Below are 15837 nucleotides of genomic sequence, written 5' to 3'. Positions count from 1 at the left end.
TAACCACCATACATTACATCACCTTCCATGTTCTACTGGTAGGTTGATTCTAGAAGTTGGAAACAAAAGACTTTGATTTTGTTATAACTATGTAAACTTTACTCAGTAGCAGGCCTTCCATTTTCATGTCTACTAGGTCACTGATACCAAAGTCAAATCTTATGCTTTATTAGTGGTTTAGTATCCTCCCACATTTTAGTTTGCTTTAACGTAGGGCATTAACATTCTTAATTATATTTTGTTTGCCAACAAGATTTTTTCTTTAAAAAATTTTTTAATTGGCTCATAGTTGACTTACAATGTTACCTGATAGGTAATGTAATAAGTAATTACACATAATGTTGACTTATAATGTTTCGGGTGTACAACATAGTGATTCAACAACTGTATACATTTCAGTATGCTCATTATGTCAAGGGTAGTTGCCACCTGTCATCACAGAAAGTTATTATAGTATTATTGACTCTATTCCCTATGCTGTACTTCTCATCCCTGTGACCTATTTATTTTATAATTGGAAGTGTGTACCTTTTAATCCCCATCCACCTATTTTGCCTATCTCTCTGCCCCTGCCCCTCTGACAACCACCAGTTTATTCTCTATATTTATGAGTCTGTTTTTCTTTTGTTGTATTCATTTGTTCGCTTGTTTTGTGGCATATAAACACAATGGAATATTAGCCATAAAAAAGAATGCAATCTTGCCATTTGCAACAACATGGATGGACCTAGAAGGTATTATGCTAAGCTTTTGTGAATAGACTTTATCAGGACCCAATCACCCCATTTTTCAGAGGTCCCTTTCCTCTGAAGACAGCCCTGCAGGGCCTCTGTCCTTTTGTTTCACTCAGGACCTGGTAAATTTCAGATCTACTGCAAAGTTTTAATTTTGGGACTTGTCTACCCCATTAGATTGGATCCTGATTCTAGAGTTGCCAGATTAAGCAAATAAAAACACAGAATACCCACTTAAATTTTAATTTCACATAAACAACTGACACTTTTTAAAGTATGTACATGTCCCGTGTACTGTTTCCTGTTTGCCAATTTGTTTTCCTTGCTGACACCCTTGTTTTGATGGAGAACATTCTCAATGATCCTCCTAAGGAAAGGAAGCACAGGAAGTGTATTTCCTGAGAAGTAAATTCCTGAGTATTTTCCCTAGAAATACTTTTCTTTTCTCTCTTTATAGTTGACTGATGGCCTACTGATAGATTTGTACCTTGAAAGACAATTTTTGTCAGAAATTTGAAGACATTGTTTCAGTGTTTTTGGCATCCAGTGTGGCTAATGCCAGTCTGATTCACACATTTTGTGGTGACTTTTTTTCTTTTGGAAAAGGCATTTAAAATCATTTCTTTATTCTTAGTGTTTTGAAATCTCACAATGTGACATAGGTCTTTTTCTCTTCTTAAATTATTTTTGTTCAGTCTTGAGTCCTTTAATTCTGAAAAAGTAGGATTCTCATTAGCCCTGGAAAATTTTCTTCAGTTATTTCTTAGCTATTTTCATTCTTCCCATTTTATTGGTTGTCTCTTTGGAATTCTGTTATTCACACCTTGGACTTCCTGGATTCTTTTTTTTTTTTTTTGGTTTTACATTTTTATTTAAATTCCAGTTGGTTAACATACAATGTAATGTTAGTTTCAGGTGTAGAATTTAGTGATTCATCACTTCCTATAATACCCAATGCTGCTCCCAACCAGTGCCCTCCTTAATACCTATCACCCATTTAACCCATCTCCCCTACCCCACCTCATTTCCAGCAAGCCTCAGTTTGTTCTCTATAGTTAAGTGTCTTATGGGTTACCTCTCTTTTCTTCCCCCCTTGTGTTCATACGTTTTGTTTCTTAAATTCCACATAGGAGTGAACTCATACAGTACTTTTCTTTTATGGACTTATTTCATTTAACATAATACTCTCTAGCTTCATCCACTTTGTTGCAAATGGCAAGATTGCATTCTTTTTAATGGCTGAGTGATATTCCTGTGTGTGTGTGTGTGTGTGTGTGTGTGTGTGTGTGTGTGTGTGTACACCCCAAATACTCTTTATCCATTCATCAGTAGATGGACATTTGGGTTCTTTCCATAATTTGGCTATTGTTGATAATGCTGCTGTAAACATCGGGGTGCATTTATCCCTTCAAATGAGTATTTTTGCATCTTTTGGGTGAATACCTAGTAGTACAATTACTGGGACATAGGGTAGTTCTATTTTTAACTTTTGGAGGAAACTCGTACTGTTTTCCAGAGTGGCTCCACCAGTGTGCTTTCCCACCAACAGTGTAAGAGGGTTCCCCTTTCTCCACATCCTTGCCAACACCTGTTGTTTCCTGTGTTATTTTTAGTCATTCTGACGGGAATGAGGTGATAGCTCACTGTAGTTTTGATTTGCATCTTCCTGATGATCAGTGATATTGAGCGTCTTTTCATGTATGTTGGCCATCTGGAAGTTTTCTTTGGAAAAATGTCTATTCATGTCTTCAGCCCATTTCTTAACTGGATTATTTGTTTTCTGAGTGTTGAGTTTGTTGAATTCTTTTTAGATTTGGGTAACAACCCTTTATCAGATATGTCATTTGCTAATATCTTCCCCCATTCCATAGATTGCCTTAGAATTTTGTTGATTGTTTCCTTCACTGTGCAGGAGTTTTTATCTTGATAAAGTCCCAATAGTTCATTTTTGCTTTTGTTTCCCTTGCCTCCAGTGATGTGTCTAATAAGAAGCTGCTACAACTAATTTCAAAGAGGTTATCATCAAAGGGGACTTTGGTGGTTTCCTGTCTCACACTTAGGTCTTTAATCCATTTTTATTTTTGTGTATGGGGTAGAAAAATCGTCTAGGAAATGGGATTGCTTATGGTCTTTCCTATCCATTCAGAGAGTCCCCTTTAACATTTTTTGTAGGAACAAACAATGAATCATGGAACACTGCACCAAAAACTAATGATGTAATATATGGTGATTAACATAACAATAAAAAAATTAAAAAAAAACATTTTTTGTAGGGCTGGTTTAGTGGTCATGAATTACTTTAAATTTTGTTTGTCTAGGAAATTTTTTTTTTTAAGATTTTATTTGAGAGAGAGAGAATGAGAGAGAGAGAGCACGAGAGGGAAGAGGCTCAGAGGGAGAAGCAGACTCCCTGCAGATCAGGGAGCCCGATGCGGGACTCGATCCCAGGACTCCAGGATCATGACCTGAGCCGAAGGCAGTCGCTTAACCAACTGAGCCACGCAGGTGCCCTGTCTAGGAAATTCTTTATATCTCTTTCTATTCTGAATGATTGCCTTGCTGGATAGAGTATTCTTGTTGCAGTTTTTTTTTTTCTTTCAGTACTTTGAATATATCATGCCACCCTCTTCAGGCCTACAAAATTTCTGCTGAAAAATCAGCTGATAGCCTTATGGGATTTCCCTTGTATGCTCCTGTTTTCTTTTGCTGCTTTTAAAATTCTCTCCTTATCACTACTTTTTGCCATTTTAATTACTGTGTGTCTTGGTGTGGACCTTCCTGGGTTGATTTTGTTGGGGGTTTGCTGTGCATCTTGGATCTGGATTTCTGTTTCCTTTCCCATATTTGGCAAGTTTTCACCTATTATTTCTTCAAATAAATTCTCTACCCCCTTTTTTCTCTCTTCTCTTTCTAGGATCTGTACAGTGCGAATGTTAGTACACTTGATGGTGTCACTGAGGTCCCTAAGTCTATTTTCATTTTGTATTAATTTTTTTTCTCCTGTTCAGTTTGATTGCTTTCCATTAGTCTGTCCTCCAGATCCTTAATCTGTTTCTCTGCTTCCTCTAGTCCACTATTTATTCCATTTAATGTATTTTTACTTTTCATTATTATTTCTTCTTCTCTGATTGGTTCTTTTTTATGTTTTCTGTCTCTTTGTTGGGGGTGTCATTGAGGTCCTCCACTCTTTTCACAAATCCACTGAATATTTTTGTGATTATTACTTTAAATTCTTTATCAGGTATATGTATTACTTCATTACATTTAGTGCTCTTGCTGTAATTTTGTCCTGTTCTTTTATTTGAAACAAATTCCTCTGTCTCCTTATTTTGTGTAACTCCGTGTCTGTTTTTATGTGTTAAGAAAGTCAGCTACATCTCCTGCTCTTGAAAGTAATGGCCTTATAAAGAGGTCCTGTAGTGCCCTGCCCTGCAAAGTTCCCTGTTTACCAGAACCTGGCACTTTAGGAATGCCTCTTATATATGTTGTGTGTGCCCTGCTGTGGTAACTGAGCTGTATTTGCCTTTAGTCCAGTTATCTGCAATGGCTCTCTTTCCTTGTGGGTAGCATTTATTTCCTCTGTTAGTGGGTCAGGCTGTGGCTGCCTTGCACTTGAGCTGAGTCAGACTAAATGTTTGCCAGAGAGGCAGTAGCAGGGTTCTTTCCCTCCGTTGTCCTTTGAGAAGATTTTGTTGGTGGGAAGGGCCTGTAGTCAAACCAGCTGTCTGCCCCCAGCCCACCGTTGTGGCTAAATTCAGTCTGGTGTGTGTGGTTATCATCCCCTCTCCCTAGAGCAGGAGTTACTCTGGAGTTGTGCTGGCCTCTGTCAGGGCTTCTTGCACACTGCCAGGCTCATGGTAGCACTTTGGATGGTCTCTCCACAGTTGTATTGGAGGGGGCAGGTCCGCAGGCGAACACGGGGGTGAGGTACAGAGTGTCAGGAAGTTTTGCTCAGGTGTGCTTGGGAGTGGACCTAGAATGGAGCCTTAGCTGTGGATGGGCATGTCTGCTGGAGAATGCCAGGGCAGGGTACAGTGTTAGCAAGTGAGATAATAACTGTTGGCACTGTGTTGGTTCCCACAGGTGTCCCTGTGTCTAAGCTGGGGAGTGGGGGGTGGAATGACACCTGTCAGCTCTTTTGTTCCTGGAGAAATCTCTTCAAAATCCCTACCCTTCCAGCCTTCACTCTCAGATTAGTAAACAAATCTCCATCCTTCATACCCCAGGTGTTTTTCAAACTGCTGCTTCTATGCTGTATCTTAGTGGGGCAGTTTATTGCACTCTTTTTAAGGTTGGGGACTCAGTTTCCTCCTCCTCCAGGTTCTCCCAGCTCTTTCAGAGTCCAGCCTGCTGACTTTTAAAGTTCTAGGTACTAAGCCCCAGTGATTGTAAAAACTCACAAAATTCAGCCCCTCTGGTTTTCAAAGCCAAATGTCATGGGGGTTTATCTTCCCTATGCAGGTTCTCCATGCCTGGGGTGCCTGGTGTGAGGGTGTGTTTCTTTTCCCTCTCTGTACTTGCATTGTCCCTCCTGGGGACAATCCTGTGGGTCTGTTTAACTCCTATCTGTGTCTCTGCCCTTCCTACGCTTTTCAAGGTGGCCTCTTCTCTATGTTTAGCTGTGGAGAATCTGTTCTGCCAGTCTTTGGGTCATTTTCTGGGTTATTTATATTGATGTGGGTGTTATCTAGTTGTATCCATGGGATGAGGTGAGGTTAGGGTCCTCCTACTCTTCCATCTTCCTCATATTTTTTATCTTTAAAAGCCCTCTTATCCTCTATTTCTTTGTAATGTTATAGTATTTTTATTTTATGGGCAGTCTGCTTGGATTATTTTGAAAACACTGGATTTTCTTTAAAGGTCCATCCTATGCCCTAAATTATTGTATTTCATCCAGCATCAGTTTTTGTTTACTTTAGTCTTTCTCTTTCATATTCTGATTCTTCCTTACATTCCTGATTCCCCTTGATTACCAATTATTATTAAAGAAAGAAGTCGCTTGTATGAATTTGTCCCACAGTTATGTTAGTAGGTCAGTTTTCCTGTGAGACCTCTGCCCTGTATAAGGTGATGAGGCCATGTTCGCTGTCAGATTTCACGATGGCATAAACTGATACGAAGCTGGCTGTCAGGCATATGTTTGCAAAATATGAAGGCTTGTAGGCTGGGGCACCAAATTCCATAAAAGCCTTTGCTAATCCCAGAAGGTTCATTCCACAAAGGAGGCCTCAGTTTTACATGTTTTTCTTGGATGCTGGAATTCCAAGTGCCAGGGTATGGGGAAAACAGAGGTGCTGGTTTGTACTGTAGCTCTGTACATAAACCTTCAGTTAATCTTGTGTTCAACCACATTTTTCACTTTCAACTCTGAATCCAGCATCTCATGATTTCCAGTAGGCAGGATGTATCTCACCCTTTCCCTACCCCTCTCTGGTATCTTCATCACTCAACATACTCTCATATGCTTTCCGTTTTCCAGAAATTGTTGAACTCCCGTACAATTGTGAACAGATCCTGTCTTTCCCACCCTCATCCGGTGTGGTGAACTTTATTCCTTTTTGTACTTCCATTCTTTTATTTCCATGAGTCTCAGGAAAGAGGAGAGAAGGCTTAAGTGCATGGTACACCATTTTGAACTAGTAGTTTGCAGTTGATTTTACTTTGTTGTTTCTTGATGGAAATGCAGTTTAAGTTAAATAGTTACTCCCTCAGTCACTCCCACGGAATTGCTCAGTTGCAACCATCACCACCAATGCTGTACCTGAGGAATTTGAGGTTCACTGAAGTTTGTTTTTGTTTAAGATTTATTTATTTTAGAGAAAGAGTACGTGTGTGGGGGGAAGGAGGGAGAGCACAGAACCTAGTGTGGGGTTCTATCCCAGAACCTTGAAAGCATGACACTGAGCCAAAATCAAGAACCGACTGAGCCACCAGCGCACTACATGAGGTTCACTGAAGTTTAAAGATATCAGACAGACTGGAATTAAATGACCTTAGATTTGTACTGGGAAATGAAGGAGGATTCTAAGATTAAACAACAACAATTTACTCTGGACTTGTTCTCATTCATTCTGCAACATTTAATAAAAATCTAGAATGGGCCGAGTACTAGAATAAGTGTTGGAAAAGTGGGATATAAAGGTGAATAAGGTATAAATCTTACCCTTGACAATAGCATAATCGGGTGAATAACTTGAGTTTATGTATCATTTGCAGTTTATAAATCAATTTTACTGTGGGGGACTCTTGACACTTAATGATTTACCATTCACAGTTTTAACTACTCCCAAGGAACTCCAATGATTCATGACATACAATAATATATTCATTTGCATAGGTACAAATTCGAATCACGTGTACCACAAGACTGTGTAGATGATAGGGCTGTTTGGTGAAAGAGCAAAGCTGGCTCTTGGGAATCATGAAGTAGCTGTGTGCATAGTGTTTATAAGCTGACGGCCATATTCTTCAGCCATCTGAACTTGATAGGATTACAAAGATGAAATGGGTTTATTTTTCCCATATCGTTGGCTTGAACAGAGTTCATGCAAGTCTGTCTTCTTCTCACTTGAACATCTCAGGTGGATTCTGTATTTTTCCAGACCCTTTCTATTGTTATAGAGTTTAGTGTAGTCCAATTTAAAATTTGAATCTCATTTCTTCCAACCCCCCAGCTCAAGTTTGAACTCTGCAAGGGAACTGAGAGAGGAAGGGAGGGCCTGGTCAGTCCTTTCCCTTCTCTTCCCTCTCTTTTGGTTCTGGCTGTTTCTTTGTGTTGTGAGGGATGGAAGGAGGAGGAGCGTCTGGCCATTGCCCTAGTCCCATGTGCTTATTACTACTGCAGCTGAGACATGATTAACTAGACATCAATACCCTCTTTGGGGTAAGCATCCAAAAGCTGGCTCTCTCATGGTGTACAAGAGGAGATTCTCTGGGGGAAGTCCTTACTAGAGTCCTTTGATTTGAGAGATCAGCTTTGGCTTGCCACCCTCCAGACCCCTTCAGCTCCATCCCTGGTGACTCACCACCAGTCTCTTGGTGTCAGATGAGTTATCACCAGGGAAGTGCAAGCCCATTTACTTGATTCTTCATCCTCCCATAAGACGCTGCTTCAGGGCTGTCCTATTTCTGTGCCACTGGCTTTTCTAACCCTCTGTGGTCGTTGGGTTTCATTTCTCACTTCTAAAGTGGGCACAGAGGGTTGATGAATAAGTCTGCCACAGAAGAGATGTACAATTGAAAATGAGATGCTGGTCTGCCTTTCCTACATGTACCCTCAGTCTGTATGAGAGATTCTCTCAGAGCCCTCTGCAGTTTGGAGTTGGGAAAAAAATTCACCCATTCCGGGGCAGGAAGAGGGTAGAAATGATGCAAGAATCTAGCCAGAATTTTTTTTTTTTGTGGAGGGCTTTCTTTATTTTTACATTTGGATCCTACTTGGCGATTCTGAGTTAATAGTCTACTCTACATTATTCTGTGTATGTAGTCACAATAATTAATTGGGGACTTAACAAATGCTTGAATGTTTAGGGCTGTGTTCTCTCAAGGTATGGTTTATAAGCCACCTGTATCTAAACCTACTGGGGAGGAAGTGGACGGAAAATGGTGAAAGAGTAGGGGCCCTTGTTTCATCTGGTCCCTTGAATTCAGCTAGATGTCTATCAAAATTATTCTGAACACCTGCAAACTCAACCTGTAATCTAAGAAAAGAATGGCTGCAATTCTACAAATAGAAAATTGGCCACTTTCTGCAAGGAAAAGTGTGGAGGTGCAGAGAAGTGAATCTGAGGCATTATATTGGAAGATGAACTTTGGGGGAGGGAGCCTCCGTAAACCAGCAACTGGAAAGTGATATAGCAGCAGAGCATAAAAGCGGAACTTTTAGAAGTCTTTTCGGGTGAGTGACATCTCTGCCTGAAAGGTGTTCAGGTGGTGAAGTGGGGCAGAAAGCTAGGTAGGACAGTATGGTCTCAGGATCCCCAAACGGGGAAGAACGGGGGTGCCTGCATGCAGCAGAGTTCCCAAGCATTGGAACAGGGAAGCCAGCTACAGTTAGCAAGCCTCAGAATAGCCTCTCAGCTAGGTGTTGCCATAAAGCTCAAACTGCAGCACGATCAGATGCAGGGGCCCAGCAAGCAGCAAAACTGCTGTGAGACCCTGCTCCTTCCCATGGAAGGAGCTGTGCGGTATGCACAGGATCAGGCAACAGCTCTTAGAGCAGGCGCCCAGAAAGCAGCGGGGCCATGGTGAGACTCCCATTCCCCACCCCGCCCTCCCCTGGGTACACTTCAGGAGTCTGTGGAATTTGGCGCCCTTGAAAGTGATTGCCTGCTTTTCCCTGAGGGTGCACTGAAGAGGTGGGGGTCGGAATCATTCAGCTCCGGGGCTGGAGATCAGGGCGCCGCCATTTTTATTTTATTTTTTTCATCCTCTAAAGTGGCATGAAAAGCCTTCAGGGAACAAAAGCCCCTTAGAGTAACCCGAAGCAGCTTACACTGAGCTGGCAAGGGGTGGCGCAAGTCTGCCCGGGCAAAGACACCTGAGAATCAGCACAGCAGGCTCCTCCCATAGAAGATCAGCAGGAACATCAGGTGAATACCAAGTTTGTGGATCACACAGAACTGAAAAACTCCTGCACTAGCGGAAAATAGTATATAGAATTTGAGGTTTTTTTCTCATGATTCTTTAGTCTTTCAATTTAAAATTTTTTTTCTTTTTTCCCTTTTCAACTAGCTTCTGTTATCAACTCGTCTTTTTTTAATTTTCATTTTTACATTTTAGAGCTATATTCTTCATTTATGGCTTCCTTTGACTGTATTCAATTTTATTTTTGTATATATATGTTTTTCTTCTTTACAATTTTGGGATCAAGTGTCTTCTAACAAACAGACAAAAATACATCCAGGATGAAATGTATCACCCTGTTCTGTCTACCTGTTTGGTTATATTCTTCCCGCCCCCCCCTTTTTTTTCTTTTTTGGTTTCTGTTCTCTTCTGATTTGCCTAGTGTATATTTTGCTGGGGTCATGTTTTATTTTTTTTTTTTTTTTTTTTTTTTTTTGTTCTCTTGTTCATCTATTCTTCTCTGGACAAAATGACCAGAAGGAAAAATTCCCAGAAAAAAAGAACAAGAGGCAGTAATCACAGTGAGAGACTTAATAAATACGGATATTGGTAAAATGTCAGAGCTAGAATTAAGAACAATGAGTATAACGATACTAGCTGGGCTTGAAAAAAGCATAGAAGACACAAGAGAGTCCCTTTCTGGAGAAATAAAAGAACTAAGACCTAATCAGGTTGAAATAAAAAAGGTTATTGCTGAGATACAATCAATAATAGAGGCTCTTACTGCTAGGATAAATGAGGCAGAAGAGAGAATAAGTGATACAGGAGATAAAATTATGGAGAATAAAGAAACTGAGCAAAAGAGAGAGAAACAATTACTGGACCGTGAGGGGCGGATTCAAGAGATCAGTGATAGTATAAAGCAAAACAAGATTAGAATTATTGGGGTTCCAGAGGGAGAAGAAAGATAGGGGTAGAAGGTATATTTGAGCAAATTATAGCTGAGAACATCCCTAATCCGGGGAAGGAAATAGGCATTCAAGTTCAGGAGGTACAGAGAACCCCCATCAAAATCATTAAATATAGATCAACACCCCGACATATAATAGTGAAGCTTGCAAATTTCAGAGATAAAGAGAAAATCCTGAAAGCAGCTTGAGACAAGAGGTCCTTAACCTTATAAGGGTAGAAACATTAGACTGGCAGCAGACCTATCCACTGAGACCAGGCAGGCCAGAAAGGGCTGGCATGATATGTTCACGGTGCTAAATGAGAAAAACATGGGACCAAGAATACTTTATCCAGCAAGGCTGTCATTCAGAATGGAAGGAGAGATAAAGAACTTCTAGGACAAACAGAAACTAAGAGAACTTGTGAACATTAAACCAGCCCTGCAAGAAATATTAAAGAGGATCTTGTAAGCAAAGAGAGCTCACAAGTAACATAGACCAGCAAAGAAACAGAGACAATAAACAGAAACAGTGATTTTACAGGTGATACAATGGCACTGAATTCATATCTTTCAGTAGTTACTCTGAATGTAAATGGGTTAAATGCTCTAATCAAAAGACATGGAGTATCAGATTGGATAAAAAAGCAAGACCCTTTGATATGCTGTCCACAAGAGACTCATTTTAGACCCAAAGACACCTCCAGACTGAAAGTGAGGGGGTGGAGAACCATTTATTATGCTAACAGACATCAAAATAAAGCTGGGGTAGCAATCCTCATATTAGACAAATTAGATTTTAAACCAAAGACTGTAGTAAGGGATGAAGAGGGATACTATATCATACTTAAAGGGTCTATCCAAAAAGTAGATCTAACAATTATAAATATTTACGTGCCCAACTTAGGAGCAGCCAATTATATAAACCAATTAATAACAAAATTAAACACATTGATAATACAATAATAGTAGAGGATTTTAACACCCCACTTACAGCATGGATAGATCATCTAAGCAGAAGATCAACAAGGAAACAAGGGCTTTGGATGACACACTGGACCAGATGGACTTCACAGATATATACAGAGCATTCCATCCCAAAACAACAGAATACTCATTCTTGAGTGCACATGGAACATTCTCCAGAATAGATCACATCCTGGGTCACAAGTTGGGATTATTCCCTTCATATTTTCAGACCACAGTGCTTTGAAACTTGAATTCAATCACAAGAGGGAATTTGGAAGGAACTCAAATACATGGAGGCTAAAAAGCATCCTACTAAACAATGAATTGAACCAGGAAATTAAAGAGAAATTTAAAAAAAAATCATGGGAACAAATGAAAATCAAAACACACTGTTCAAAACCCTTGGGATACAGCAAAGGCAGTCCTAAGAGGGAAGTACATAGCAATACAAGTTTTTCTCAAGAAACTAGAAAAGTCTTAAATACACAAACTAACCTTACACTTAAAGGACATGGAGAAAGAACAGCAAATAGAGCCTAAACCAAGCAGGAGACCAGAAATCATAAGGATTAGAGCAGATATCAATTAAATAGAAATGAAAAAACAGAATGGATCAATGAAACTAGAAACTGATTTTTTGAAAGAATTAATAAGATCAGTAAACCCCTAGCCAGACTGATCAAAAAGAAAAAAGACCCAAATTAATAAAACCATGAATAAAAGAGGAGAGAACACAACCAACACCAAGGAAATACAGTCATAAGAACATATTATGAGCAACTATATGCCAACAAATTAGGCAATTTGGAAGAAATGGATACATTCCTGGAAACTTATAAACTACCAAAACTGAGATGGGAAGAAGTAGAAAACCTGAACAGACCCATAACCAGCAAGGAAATTGAAGCCTTAATCAAAAATCTCCCAACAAACAAGAGTCCAGGGCTAGATGGCTTTCCAGGGGAATTCTACCAAATATTTAAAGAAGAATTAATTCCTATTCTTCTGAAGCTGTTTCAAAAAATAGACATGGAGGAAAATTTCCAAACTCTTTCTATGAAGCCAGCATTACCTTAATCCCAAAACCAGACAAAAGACCCCATCAAAAAGGAGAATTACAGACCAATATCCCTGATAAACATGGATGCCAAAATTCTCACCAAGATACTAGCCCATAGGATCCAACAGTACATTAAAAGGATTATTCACCATGACCAATGGGATTTATTCCTGGGCTGCAAGTGTGGTTCAACATCCGCAAATCAATCAATGTGATACACTACATTAATATTAATATACATATTTACAAATACCATATCAGATAAAGGGCTAGTATCCAAGATCTATAAAGAACTTATCAAACTCAACACCCAAAGAACAAATAATCCATCAAGAAATGGGCAGAAGACACGAACAAACATTTCTCCAAAGAAGACATACAGATGGTCAACAGACACATGAAAAAATGGTCAACATCACTTGGCATCAGGGAAACACAAAAGCACAATGAGATACCACCTCACACCAGTCAGAATGGCTAGAATTAACAAGACAGTAAACAACAGATGTTGGCGAGGATGCGGAGAAAGGAGAACCCTCCTACACTGTTGGTGGGAATTCAAGCTGGTGCAGCCACTCTGGAAAACAGTATGGAGTTTCCTCAAAAGGTTGAAAATAGACCTACCCTATGACCCAGCAATTGAACTACTAGTTATTTACCCCAAAGATACAAACATAATGATCTGAAGGGGCACCTGCACCTCAATGTTTATAGCAGCAGTGTCCACAATAGCCTAACTATGGAAAGAGCGGAGATGTCCACAGACAAATGGATAAAGAAGATGTGGTGTATATACACAATGGATTATTACTCAGCCATCAGAAAGGATGACCACTTAGCATTTACATCAACATAGATAGAACTGGAGGGTATTATGCTGAGTGAAATAAGTCAGAGAAATACAATTATATGGTTTCATTCATATGTGGAATATAAACAGCATAGAGAATCATAGGAGAAGGGAGGGAAAACTGAATGGGAAGTAATCAGAGAGAGAGAGACAAACCATGAGAGACTCTTAACTATGGGAAACAAACTGAGGGTTGCTGGAGGGGAGGTAGGTGGGGGCATGGGGTAACTAGGTGATGTGATGAGCACTGGGTGTTACACACAACTGATGAATTATTGAACTCTACATCTAAAAATAATGATATATGTTGGCTAGTGGAATTTATATAAAAGCAAATAGATAAATCTGGGGAGAATAGGGATAAAATGTGAGTTCCTGGGCCTCATATCCTGAAATTTGGGCTCTTAAGGGTAGAGAAGGAGTCAGGAATCACAATTTTCAACAAACACTCCCAAATTTTAGAGATACATATTAAAGTTGGACAGCCACATGTCTTGAGTTCACTACATAGTCTCTTATGTCCTCCCAACACCACTGTGAAGTCAGTAGGGCTGGTATTATCCCCATTGTGCAGATGAAATTGAGATTCAAAAGAGAATCATTGACTGCTAAATGGCAGAGTAATACTTCACTCAATGCTAGTTAAAGTGAGTATCAACCTGCCTCATTACTATGCTACTGACCACAATTTCAAACAGAAGATATCACTCAATTATCTTTTTTTAGTTTACCAAAGTAATAAATTTAGAAAATCCATAAAGGTACAAAAGTTAAACATATTATCCCACCATTCATATATATTGTTTCTGCGTATGCTTTACCTGTTTTTGAAAAATTAAAATCTAATTATATTTTAATACTCTTTAGTAACGTGCTTCCTAAAATTAATGTATTGTGAATTTATCCATCCATTAAACATTTTCTTCAACGTTATTTTCCAGTGGTGATACAGTCTTCTTTGTGGGCTAAAATTCTTTAACCAATCCACTGTTGATGGACAATTTAATGATTTCAGTTTTTTACTATTACAAAAAGGAGCTTTGAATGTTAGGCAGCCTAAAGGGGAGTTGGGGACTATATTGTAGCTGTCTAGGGAAAATGAAGCCAAATTTTAAAGGTCATTATATTAAAAGTGTACAGGGTCTGAAATGATATGGACTACTTCCACAGTCACTAAAAAGATTATTTTATGTTGTTTTCTTAACAGGAACAAGACCATTTTGTTTTACTTTAACTTGTTCAGCTGTACCAGTCCCTCTGTGGTGGTAAACTTACAGTGCCCTACCACACAGGTAAGGCAAAAAATGCATTGCAATTTTGAACATTCTTGGATAAAAGAATCAGCAATTCCATTTGAATTCTGAGTGTGTATGGTTAATGCTGAATTTATAGAAGGTGGGAAGACATAAGCATGAGCTCATGTTTGTTCATATACAATCAAAATGAAGCAGGATTAATCATTATGGTATCATTAAAGATTCTCAGTGATTTTGTTGAACCACCTATTTTTATAAAATGAACAAACTGCAACCCTGAGAAGTGGTATTTTTCTCAAGATCTGTATTAGGAAGAGCAAAGCTAGCTACTATAACTAATAAACTCGAGTTTTTCAGTGACTTAACATAATAAAGTTTGCTTCTGGTCATGTGACAGTATAAGGTTGGCGGTTTTGGTCAGTGGGCAACTCTTCTCCAGACTCCTTTCATCTAGTGGCTCTGTCTTAAGTCCTTCTTGTCATCTGCATCCACTTGCCAGAAGGAAACAAGATAAATAAGCATCTCTGCTCTTATAAGCCTTGGTTTAGAAGTGTTCACACATTACATTTCTACTCCTACAACATGCATATTATTTTTATATGTTCACACTTAGATGCAAGAAAGAAGGACTAAAGCAATGCCATTGTGGGATAAGGCATAGACTTCAATGGGCAGTTAGTTGGGTCTTCTATAGTCTATCCCTCTGTCCTCCAGAATACCCTTCTTCCCAAGGGAGACAACCCAGCATCCCACATAGTACTATTTTTAACCCAAAGTCCAAGGATCTCTGGGTGATACATCCTCTCTTTATCACATTGAATTCACAATGGGGTATGAGGCTGGGACTATTAGAATACAAACTCCAGTTCAGAAAGGGAGGAGTGATAAATGCACAGGGGTTTCTGGTGCATGGCACTGGAAAACATTCTTATTCGACCTGGATTGTATTCCCCATTTCAGCCTATGGCCCTTTAACCACCTGGGAGGTTATTTCCTGTCTGCTAGCCTCAGACCACATCATTGCTGAGCACTGGAGATATATGCTCTTTTGAGGGCCATAGAACTTTGAAGCTCCCTTCCTGTTGTGCAAATTTAGCACCTCAAAGATTATTTTAACAGTCAGAGGCCTTTTCAGATTAGGTCATGAATTCTTTGGCAGCACAACTGCCTCAAAAATGTAATAGGCTTCTAACTTATTTGCTTCCTCTTTGTTCCATGTACTAGTAAACTGCACCCAAAGATCTTCTCTGATCTAGTTTGTAAATCTGCGTGCTTGCTCTCTTCTTCATCTCTCTCAAAGACTTTTGATATCTTGTTTCCTGCTGAGACTAAAGCCAACTTGAGATATTGGCATCTTAGTTCTGTGACTACCTCTATCACAAGACTTTGTTTTCTACCACAGTCACCCACTCCCAAGATCAAATCCTTGACCTTGTCATACCAGTAATTACCAC

At 39.4% G+C, this 15837-nt stretch overlaps 1 protein-coding gene across 10 annotated transcripts in view; it reads left to right on the top strand.

The window, feature by feature from the left end:
• SLC44A5 (solute carrier family 44 member 5) overlaps nt 1-15837 on the top strand; it is a 360746-nt gene that overhangs the window by 282590 nt on the left and 62319 nt on the right. For all 10 annotated transcript variants that reach the window (XM_027609451.2, XM_027609612.2, XM_027609801.2 and 7 more), the window contains one exon: nt 14335-14419. In XM_027609451.2, coding sequence (XP_027465252.1) covers nt 14335-14419 — 85 coding nt within the window. The remainder of the gene's footprint in view (nt 1-14334; nt 14420-15837) is intronic.

Source organism: Zalophus californianus, chromosome 4 (genome assembly GCF_009762305.2).
Source record: "Zalophus californianus isolate mZalCal1 chromosome 4, mZalCal1.pri.v2, whole genome shotgun sequence".
Taxonomy (NCBI): domain Eukaryota; kingdom Metazoa; phylum Chordata; class Mammalia; order Carnivora; family Otariidae; genus Zalophus; species Zalophus californianus.
This window is presented reverse-complemented; position numbering and strand designations above follow the sequence as displayed.